The 11,571-nt window shown below is 44.8% G+C and overlaps 1 protein-coding gene across 1 annotated transcript in view; it reads right to left on the minus strand.

Annotated features, from left to right (window-relative positions):
* LOC118427995 (sodium- and chloride-dependent glycine transporter 2-like) overlaps positions 1-3,432 on the minus strand; it is an 8,554-nt gene extending 5,122 nt beyond the window's left edge. Inside the window, exons 1-5 of the mRNA XM_035837959.1 lie at positions 3,240-3,432; positions 2,587-2,718; positions 2,018-2,188; positions 1,279-1,330; positions 541-693 (exon numbers count right to left, since the gene is read on the minus strand). Coding sequence (XP_035693852.1) covers positions 541-693; positions 1,279-1,330; positions 2,018-2,188; positions 2,587-2,718; positions 3,240-3,384 — 653 coding nt within the window. The 5' untranslated portion in view covers positions 3,385-3,432. The remainder of the gene's footprint in view (positions 1-540; positions 694-1,278; positions 1,331-2,017; positions 2,189-2,586; positions 2,719-3,239) is intronic.
* Between the last annotated feature and the right edge of the window lie 8,139 nt (positions 3,433-11,571).

Here is an 11,571-nt window from a genome sequence, read left to right on the forward strand (position 1 = left end):
GTCAGGATTAGATAGAGTTTTCTCACCATATACACCTCGGGCCGGGGCATTAACCCTTTATCAATAGATACTGATTTTATTCATGTACCTGCCGTGTCGTTGGAAAATAAAATCTAAGACTGAATTTCGAATTCAATAAAATTATCTCTCAACTTTTTGCTGGTATCGGCAGGCGAAGCATACATATTTCCGACTTCTTCCACCGCCATTAACTTTAACCTGAAGTCAAGTATTCTACGACAGTTTCTGAAGGATTATTCGCTAAATCTGAGAAAGTAATTACACAAAATTTGGCAGCCTCGCTGCAGATTACGAGTATGAAATTCCTTATACGTTCCTAACGAATTACAAAAAAAATCATAAATGCTTGCCGATGCAATGTCTTTTTGACCCGGTAGGAGTTTTATTTGGAATTTAATTAGCCAACATGGGTGTTGATAACCAATTAAACTACAACCTCGCGAAACGGCATAAAACTCCTACACCGGCGGCAGAGAGCTTCATCTGCCCTCGAAGAGGACCTGGCGGTAAGCTGGATACCAGGTTGTAAGCATACGGACCTTTCCGGAGGACTTGATGCCCTTGATGAGGCTGAAGTAGACAACGATCCAGGCCAGCAGCAGACACAGCGCCAGCTCCCACTTCACCGTTACCGGCTCGTCTATTCCAGACGAGCGCGTCAGCATGTACCGGCTGGAGACGAGTGGAAACAAGCAACTTTTATTCATCTTTATCGGGGAAATATAGTGTTTGTGCTACACTCCTTGCCCTAATAATTATAAGTTAAATCAACGACCCGGCCAAAACAACTATCACCTCGTGTTACTGGTAAAAGTAGCAGACACCCTTCGTTGACCGAGCACATGGTGCAGCAAGTGGCAGGACAGAGTTGGAGGGGTTAATCATGTGTGTGTGAGTGTGTGTGTGTGTGTGTGTGTATGTGTGTGTGTGTGTATGTGTGTGTGTGTGTATGTGTGTGTGTGTGTGTGTGTGTGTGTGTGTGTGTGCGTGTGTGTGTGTATGTGTGTGTGTGTGTATGTGTGTGTGTGTGTGTGTGTGTGTGTGTGTGTGTGTGTATCCGCGTGCGTTGTGTGTGAGTGCGTGCGTTGTGTGTGAGTGCGTGCGTGTGTGTGTGTGTGTGTGTGTGTGTGTGTGTGTGTGTGTGTGTGTGTGTGTGTGTGAAGATGTGACAGTACATTACTGCAGAGGCAATCCATAAGAGAACCAATATAATTAGTGATGTTGTTGATGTAGGGAATCAATAACTGTCGTACTTACTCAAAATACTCCGAGCTTGGACTGACGCGGCTTGAAATATTTCCGGTCCAGTCTGGGAAAAGACAAAACAGAGGTAAGAATTCTGGAAATTAATTTGTAGACTAAGAGTGGGTGGTTCATTTGTATATAACAGATTTACACAATTCAGGAAGGCACAGTCGTTTCCTGTGCAAGTAAGTTTGCTTTTTTTGTGTGAAATAAAGTTTATCTTATTTGATCTTAAACATAGTTTCTTTGCAAGAGGAATAAAAGAACCTATCTACATCAGGGCTTTTCAACCATATCCCTCGACGGAGACGGGGGGTGCCATAGACTTTCTGGTATGTATGATCCACTACTCACCGAGTCAAGTGTTCTACATAGGGTGACGTCACAAAAGCAGTGTATTACTAATTCCTTGACAAAGACTGGAGTTGGACAGTCGAAAACGTTGGGTAAGTTTTTTTAAGTCTGATTCAAATAACTTGATAAGGTCACGCATCTCACTGATCGTTTTGTGTCGGTTTTACTGGGCCGTACTGTGCGTATTGCTAGCGTACCTAAAACTGGCACAAAACGATTGAGATGCGTATGTATGCGTATTGTTTATACAACTGCATACGAATAAATGTCAATACGGACCTCATTCGGACTTGATATATACGTTTGTGTGACTATGACGCCCTAGCTGTTATATAAATTGTTTCAGATTGTTTCAGATGAATTCGTTCCTGTGACTATACAACCTTAAGTGCCTTACTTTTGAGAGAGAAGCTCTCCACGCAGTCGCCGGTGTTCCAGGTGTTGTTGCAGGTTCTCCACGGGAGGTCAGAGGTGAAAGACGAGAACAGGTAGAACAGTGTGTACGCGATGATGCAGTTGTAGTAGATCCCCACCAGCGCCGACGCTATCACCTGGGTGTAACCGATACCTAAAAACGATGGACATATCGAATCACATACATATGGGACACAGCATAATGTATTTCGTATCACCCCAGGTACAGGCCAGACAGGGGGTAGCCCGGAGGGTGATCCGATCCGCTGGTGGGTTGGGATCGAGGATGATGCGGAATACACATCCACCAGCAATCCAAAAACAAAAACAAAAAAATGAAATGTGGAAAGTGCAGTTGATAAAATTTTGATATCATCTAACAGAAATGATAAGAACATAAATTCCAACGTCGGAATTCGGTGTAAGAATTTTTTTCGAAACAGCGGCGCACTTGAGTAATGAGTGATGAGTAATGTCATCAGATATATGAAACGGTTCGGAACAACCTTGTAGAAGGTTATCACGGACAAGGTGTGACTAAAATCATTGTACCTTGCAGGAGAGGCAGACAGCGCCAGACACGGATCGGTCCCTGGCTGGCGAACTGTCCGAGGGAGGTCTCCAACAGGAAGATGGGAAGGCCGGCAAACACCAACATCACAACGTACGGGATCAAAAACGCACCTGTGGGAGGGGAGGGGGGTAAAGTTTTTATAATTCGTTCATGTCAAATACTTATCGTGTGCTATGTTGAAATGGGTCGGACTCGGTAATGCATGCTTTTTGATGTCTTGTGCAAAGTCCATCTTTTTACCTACTTTTCTTTTCCGTCGGCAACAGTAACAATAGGATTTTCCATAATTGACTTCGTGAATCCCAACCCGGGGCCCGGCCGGGTAGCTTTTGGAAACGAAAAATAAGACGCAAAAGGCAACAAACACACAGAACGCAAAAAGAATACTCATGGGCATAATTTGTGTGTATTCATTGATAAACACTTTTATTTTGGGTTTCCGCAAACATCCCGGCCGGGCCCCGGTTTGGAAATGGGACGCAAGCCTAACGCAGGCCTTTAATGACAATGACAATGACCGACAATGACGTTTACTGCATAATCATGCCCCATTGGGGCTAAATGCAGTCAGTTTGGTACATAGGGAGTATCTGGAAAGCTATACATAATAGAAGCTTGAAGGTTAACTCGCCTCCGCCGTTCTCGTAAGCGAGGTAGGGGAACCTCCAGACGTTTCCCAGCCCGACGGCGTACCCGATACAGGAGAGGATGTAGTCGGCCTTGTTGGACCAGTTCCCGCGCTCCTTGTTCTCGTCTCCGTCATCAACAAGTTCCATCTGGCTCACGGCGTTCGGATCGTTCTTCCATGTCCCGTCATTGCTGCTGTGCTGGAGAACGCACGAGGAAGGGATGTTAGAAAACCTTAGGCAAACCTTTGAGTTAGTAATTACAACAAGTTTAGCGAAGCTTTATTTATACCACTGTTACACAGACGAAGAGCTTCGGCTGTATTTGCTGATTCTCTACATCTGTTTCGGGGCTAAGCTGGTGCAAACTTAATTTCACAGGTCCGGAGCCGTGTCAAGCGTTACTTTTTCCAAGTTCTTATATTTAACTCCATTGGCTCTAATTAAAGTGTTCATTTAAGTCTGCAACGTATTCAGCATCCCGGTTTTCACTGGAGAACGGACGAGGCCATTTTCTGTTTGGCTCGACAGCAATGCCCAGGCCTAAAAATTCCCATTGACGGTGAGAAAGTGAATGATACATTTTATTTCCAGCAGGTCGCCCGATTTTCAGATCGACAGAGAGTACATGTCGCCTAAAGATCTACCATATCACATTAAATGGGACTCGGTGACATGCGTGCAACGGAGAATCCCTAAAATCGCGCGCAAATCGAGAAACTGATGGGTTCAAGCTGTCCTTTCAATACCATCATACCGCAGGTTCCGTGAGATACCGGCTTAATTGAACGTTTGACAGCACAGGTGCGCACAGAGGTCTGTGGTTCGACTGGACAACGCCCAGCATTTTCTCTCTGGTGCACGGAACATTTTCTTGGTGGTCATTTGATACTTATCAAAGATAAGATCAGCTGAATGCGCATTCAAATTAGTGTGTTTGCAAAGCTGCTATTAACAGTATCAGAAGCGTAATGGAATGCCATACATCATGTAAAAGTTATGACAACATCTCATTACATACTTGATTTACCGGATTCTCTGGTTCCTCATTAACATAATTACTACTCAAAAGCTATATCGACACGGTAGTCCACTTTCCAAATGTTGCAAAAGTTTAACTTATAATCAAAGGAAGCCCGTATTAAGCCATATTCCATAGCTGATCACTTCGCCATTGATAAAAGGCATTGACACGTTCTGTTACTTTTAACCTCTCAACTTTACCAAGCAAGTTTTACAAAGAACTCCGCGTCCTGATTTTGCAGATTTACGATTAAGGCTGCAAAGCAAGGAGTTCAACCTGCTGTGTTTGACAAGACTCAAGTTTTGCGAAAGGTAAAAAAGAAATCACCGAAACTTTTCTCACATATTATGCACAATCTATCCTTGAACTGTTGGTTATGAAAGTACATGTAAGCATCTTTGCCTGTTAAAATACCTGACCAGGCATGTCTTTGAATGGCAAACAATCCGCGATCAACAACATTGAAAACTTTTGTTTCCTCTTAAACACGTCAATTACAGACAACTCTTCTTGAAGTCACACTGAAAATGCAAAAAAATTGTCACCTGTTCGTTGGTAGCATTGTAGTTCCCGGCGTCCCCGGCTTGCAGCGCTGGGTTGTCCATGTTCGCTGAGCTTTCTGGAAGATCTTATGTCAAGACGACCTGTTCTCGGCACAACTCAAGGGGCGTCTGAAGTTTTGGGGAATAAAGACTTCTTTGTTGCAAAGAGATAAAATCTGAGACGGACGGCTCCACTAAAACATGGGAGTGCGCGCTCGTTGCAAATGATTTACAGCTACAAAATGCTGCAAACAAAGGCGGAAATTGTGGCAACAGGTATTGGGATTTTCCATTACCTTAAAAATTATATATCGCGATGATAGTCCTCGTGTTTTAACTGTGACTCTTTGTGGAGTTTCCTTACATGAAGACCCCCTGGTAATGAAAAGATGGAACAGTCCGCCCTTATTTGGCTTGGGGCGGCTGTGATAAAACTCTTCATCCAGTCGTGAAAACTGTGGCGCTAACAAGCGCGTGATTAACAAGAATGAGTACGCTTTGGGTAGCTTCATGATTATCATTAGGCCCAAGTACAAGTGGTTAAAGGTGAAGGAATTTTTCGATATTTCGTGATGATTTCCAGAGCTACCTGTGTTGTTAGATTGACCTCTTTTGTTTTGCGGGCCAATGCATCAAAAATCACTGCAGTTCCCCTGGGGGGACTCAATTATTCTAACAGGTTAATAGTGGGTCGTGAGGGCGTTACGCCAAAAGTGCTGTGTTTTCAGTTTTTTTTAAACTTTTCGAGCAGTATCATAACGGTCAGATTGCAGGCAGTGCTAGAATGCGGTAAAATGAAAGCGAACTGACCGGAATGATAGAATCACGCTCATCTTTCTGATTCACATCCACTTTTCGTGTTCACCCAGTCGAAACGATCGAGTTCTTGCTAGTTAACATCTGTCAATCAAAGCAAGGAATCCAAAGTTCAGGACATCTGCAGTCACCATCTGTGTCTAAAAGCAAGAGAAAACATCGCAAACATTCAAGCATCTGGGGAAAGTTTACTAAACGTGTATGATAGGGCCTAAATATTCTTAGTTTTTTCAAAGTAAGTTTTCCATTGGTACTAGTAGAACCGTCGCTGCCCAAGTCTTGCCCGCCTCACAGCCAAGCAGACGTCGTGTGAACATTGTTAAACGCAATTGCATTGTCATCCTCCTACGCACGGTCCCAACGGCTAGCTGACTGCTCAGCCTATTGGGCCCTGCTATCCCAGGCCCTACCCCCAGGTATTATGATTGTCGCCACAAACTCGCCGCCCTGCTTATAAATATTAATGAGCTTACCCTTATATGGGCAGTCAGCCGTTGGGATATTAATGAGCTTACCCTTATATGGGCAGTCAGCCGTTGGGAATCGGGCGTAGGAGGATGGTGCTATGTAAGACGTAACATGATTGGCTGATAGCTTCCCAGCGGCCTTTGCGAGACAGCTTTCGACAACAAAAAGCCCAATACCTGGGGGTAGGGCCTGGGATAGCAGGGCCCAATAGGCTGAGCAGTCAGCTAGCCGTTGGGACCGTGCGTAGGAGGATGTTGCATTGTGCACGGCATCGAATCTGCATTAGGCTTACTCCACATTTCCAAACCGGGGCCCGTCCGGGCAGCTTTCGGGAAAAGGACACAAAACTACACAAGACATAAAGAGAATAATCATATGCATTATTTTGTGTGCATTGTTACATAGACAATCTTTATTGACACGACAAAAGTACAGCGACTTTCGTAAGGTCTACATGTATAACAACTACTTACAGTACAACTAAACACATATACATGGATATCTATAGGTATGGATACATCAACATAAAGGGTCTAGTATGTCATTTACACTATTGGTTCTATGGTATAAACAATCGTGTATATATCTGCCTACTTGTACACAGTGAGGATTATCGCCTCCCAGAATGTACTTAAATTTATCTATCGAACAGAGAGTAGCAAAGTCTTTGGAGCAAGCGGAAAGTAATGTGAACAGCTCTGTGCGTTTATCATCATATCGAGAACAATCCATAACAAAGTGTTACATATTCATTTATTTACATAGACTAACTGATACTCATGACCCCCTCCTGCCAAAGTGGCGTGTTCCTGACGTCACTGCTGGGGATAGAGTGGGTCATTCTGTGAAGAAGGTCGACGGAGTTTGACCCAAAATTTAGGGTAAGTCCCTATGTTGTAATTCAGTGTTGGGAAGAAGGTTTAGCAATTTATATAATACACATTTATATTTTTAGTTTCCACAAATAGCGCCCGGGTGGAAATGTGACGTTAGCCTTAGCCAGAATTACTATGACGTTACTCAACGAAGATAGTGTGTTATGCCGAAGGGCGGTTATACCAGCTATACCGTGTATTTAAAGAAGGCTATGGGTCGTGCCAATGTTACATATGTACATCAAATTTGTGATGATTCTGGCTGATCGGCTGAAGAACTGCCCAAGGCTATGGAGGATAGGGAAGGATGGAGGAAGAGAGTCATGGCCATCCGTGCATGCAACCAGCACGCCCGGATGATGATGATGATGATAGGTCGAGCCAATAACATACTCTGTACAACGTTTTGTGAGTGTCAATAAGAGAGCTGAAAAAAATTGACAATTGAAGTTTGGTACCAACCAACCTTGGTGCCGGACAAATGTAATTGTCCCTCGACGTGGAACGTGGTGAACACTGCGTGGATTCTCGCTTCCACGCCCATCCTGAAGCTCATTTGTAGTCACCTGAAAGAAGAAGCCCCTCCCCTTTCGGTGACGTGTGCACTCTCGGCTTGCATAATCCTCAGTTCTTCACAACCCGTTCTGGCCGACCATCCCAGGGTGGGAATAGTCAGATGCAGCACCCCAGCAGTACTATTTTGGGCTGGGTTTCACCACGTTCCACGTCGAGGGACAATTACATTTGTCCGGCACCAAGGTTGGTTGGTACCAAACTTCAATTGTCCCTCGACGCTGTCACGTGGTGAACACTGCGTGAGTTTGAAGCGGAGGCCAGAACAAAAAGACCAAAGTGAAACAAATTTGACGCATTAGTCATAACTTTTCAAAGGTCTAAGAACTAGACCAGTTAGCCGCTTGCATAATGACCTTTACTGATACCCCGGATTGACAGGCAGCAAAGGTAGGCGCACTTCTGACAGAATGGCCAATGAAGCTTTATGTGACTGAACTAGCTTCTGAAAGGAATGATATAAGCCAACGAGCTATCGCGGCTGAGCACACTGCCTTGTGCGGTTTGGCCAATGCGCGGAACACTCTTGAAACGGAATCAGAACAGAACTTTGCTGTCCTGGCTAAAAATGCTTTCAAATAAAACACAGGACACACTTCCTTCTGCTCAAACTAAGACAGAAACCAAAGAATAAGAAGGTTTGTCCGGTCGAGACGTCTTTGTCAGTCTGTAGACTTCAAACGACAAACCCTCTTTAGAAGAGGTCATATGACTAGAGTCTAACAATGCCAATGATTGATTTCTGACACTAAGGCTAATAACATAGCCACCTAAGAGTCAACTGTTTGAAACAATTTGCCGGTGCCCACTTACGCAGGAGTTTCAGGACCACTGAAACGTCCCAAATAAACTTACCTCCAGCTCAGCGAGACCTTCCCCTACGTGGAGAGGAGCAACTTCCTTCGCTCTTGCCTTCAGACGCTAGGAGCAATATGGTCGCTACTCCAGAGGTTAGCACTCTCTGTAGAACTAAAGTCACCAGGGACGTCCACACAGAGAAAGTTGTCTGAAGGACCTGGGAGTCTACTGGTACAAAAGCAGACTTGTTGGCACTGGACTGTAAAAAAGCGCGAACCGGATGAGTCTCCAAGGTAGCATGCCGATGTGCCCCCGAACGGTGCCATTTGCAACACCCGCACCTCGTATTGTATGTAGGAATACTCTCAGCATCTTTTAGACGAGAATGGCCTGCTGAATAGACACAGTACGCGACGCCTACAGATCAGGCTCCCAGGACAGAAACCGGGTAAGAATCTAATATATATGTGGGAAACACTAAGTCCAATGCTCCCCATTTGCGGAGGCCGGGACACTTGTGTAAGGTCACGAACACACTGGTGTCACAGATCAAAAGTTAAAAAAGCAAAACTTGCATGAACTGATCTGGCGCGGAAGTGCTCGCATGATGTCAAAGCCAGACACGAAGACGGCTGACACGTGGAGACTACTCATCACCACGCACTTACACATGCTGAGGGCGAGGTGATGGGCTGGAGACATGTTTCTGACCCGGCAGTTGACAAACTTGGAAGATGAAAAACTAAGATACAGACACGGTGAGACGCGCGAGTCCTAGCAGAAGGGTGACACTGCGAAAGGTGGACAGCATCTGAGAGTGCCAGGCTCTACAACGAGCCCAAGGTCCACCTGTGCGAATGCCTCTTGGGGAGGCCAAACAGAGAGCTGCTGCTCTGTCTAACGCGATGTTCTCCCTGAGACACTGGGAAAGTGCCATATGACTGAACGTAAAAAGGGGGGTAAACTGACCCATCAACAAAAAGGGGTCCTGACTAGCCCTTTATGGTAAAAACCAACACTCCTTATATTGTAGAGTGAGGGAGAACCTGAAGAAGGTGAAAAAGTAGGTAACTGAGCAGAACTAACACTGTCGCTGCTGTGACCGCTCAAAACTTGTAAAACAAGTGCGAACCGAGAACTCAATAAGAGACCCGTTCTTGTCAAAAGACAAACTAGTATCCTACTCAAAGGAACTACTCCTGAACTCAGGAATTCACCAAAACTGGGAAAAATATTCCCAAAAGGTTAGCATAGACCTAGACTAAACTAGGAAAAACACTCAAAGGTAAAAACCTTTACAGTAAAGTGATGCTAAACACTGACACCAACCAAAGGTCAAACCAGGTGCAACAAAACCTGAAAACTACCATCATTTCAAGAAATGGTGAAAACTTGGTAAAACTCAGAACACAAAAAAAGGTTAGATAACCCAGCTGAAAAACAGTCCAGAACAGAAAACTCTGACATGTGTGAAACACAAAAAGATTAAATAATTTTAAAATATATAAATACATTTTCTATTCATTTAAAAATTTTATAAAACCTCCTAGATTTTAGTAACTAATTTAAAGTTACCTCAAACTTGCACAAGAATCCTGTAATTTGCCCATAAAAAATACCGACATAGGTACCACACACCCTCAGAATGGTAAAAACCATAAAGGTACGGCAAAAAACGGTCGAGAAAAAAGTAAATAGACATTTAAAAGCGGTAACTACCGCAAACCCGCTAAAACCGCAGTCAACGTAGGAATAAAATCTCAAACGGACCGCAAACGCAAATGCAACACTGCAGTTTACACTGAAACCGCAAGAGGGCGTCGAGAACTCGGGCAATCTCGCGAGAAAAGCGAAAAACAAAATGGCGCTCACGGGCGCTCACGTGACGTAAACAAGTTTGTTGTGAACAGCTGTGAACATTCTAGAAGGAATCTGCTGTGCGAAGGCACAAAGTGAGCACATCTAGCGGAGCAACAGCCCCAAAACAAGGATATCAACCCTGACATACATGCTCACTATGCTAATAAAGGAATTTGGGTAATACCGATAAAAGATCGGCCAAATCAAGCGCCTGACAAGGACGACATTGCGGCCACAAAAACACACTGAGTGACGTTTAATAACGTTACTGATCGATCGCCGAAAACAGTAGGTTGCCCGAACAAACTCAGCTAGCTAGCAGAGGCACCGGGCGCGGTTAAGTAAACTGTAAGTCCCAAACGGACCAGCGGGAACCACCTGTCTAGACTGAAACTGTTTCAAAGACAGCAAAAAAGGAGGCACCTATGAAGGAAGCCTCAGCTAAACTGCAGAAACCGCATGCAGCGAAACGATCGGTGGCTGAAACTCAGGACAGAGTCCTTGCTGAAACCTCAAGGTAAAACTGAGGCAAATAACCGCTGAACAACTTCTACCCAAGTTAGAAACGTAGAAAACGTAACTACGTGTCTCTAACGAACGGAGAGACTGGTCAGACGCAGAGAAAAAATATATACTGCTGCGTGTAAACGAAACCGACTCAACGGTGCGTAAAATTATGTGGCAACAGACGCAGAGAAAAATAAAATTCTGCTGCGTGGAAACGAAACCGACTCAACGGTGCAATCAAAATATGTGGCGTCAGACGCAGGGAAAGTTATATTCTGTTGCGAGGAAACAAAACTGACTCAACGGAGCGATCAAAATATGTGGCGTCAGACGCAGGGAAATATTATATTCTGCTGCGTGGAAACCGACTTAGCGGTGCATTTAATGCGGCACAAAAACGTAATACAACTCCATCATCCATGAACTAAGTGGAACCGGAGTAAAGTGAACTGAGGACAACGTGCAAAGGGTACGTTACGAGTAACGTTACCTAAAAAGGTAAGTCGAAGGAAACCACACCTACCGGAGTGGGACAGCACGTTGTACTCGTTACGGCATGGTACGCACTCGGCGACCATCTTGTGCCGATCGTGGAAGACCCATGTAGCCAGTAGTCGCCAGCGTTGTCCACACTCTTGTCTTGGCGTCTGAGAACTGGCATCTCCGAACTGGTATTATACCAGTTTCTCTGAAGGTCTTCCAGCGATGGGGGCACATTTGCAACTAGGACTGTCCTGTAACCGACTCGCGGAACAGCGCCCGTGCAAAACTTATGTCTCTCGATGTGCCCCTGTGCATCTACTGTTAACACACACGAACATTGCCGGTGTATAACACTCGATGCACCGGGAAAAAGGGAGACCATGTGTCGACC

This window comes from Branchiostoma floridae, chromosome 12 (genome assembly GCF_000003815.2).
Source record: "Branchiostoma floridae strain S238N-H82 chromosome 12, Bfl_VNyyK, whole genome shotgun sequence".
Classification (NCBI taxonomy): Eukaryota; Metazoa; Chordata; class Leptocardii; order Amphioxiformes; family Branchiostomatidae; genus Branchiostoma; species Branchiostoma floridae.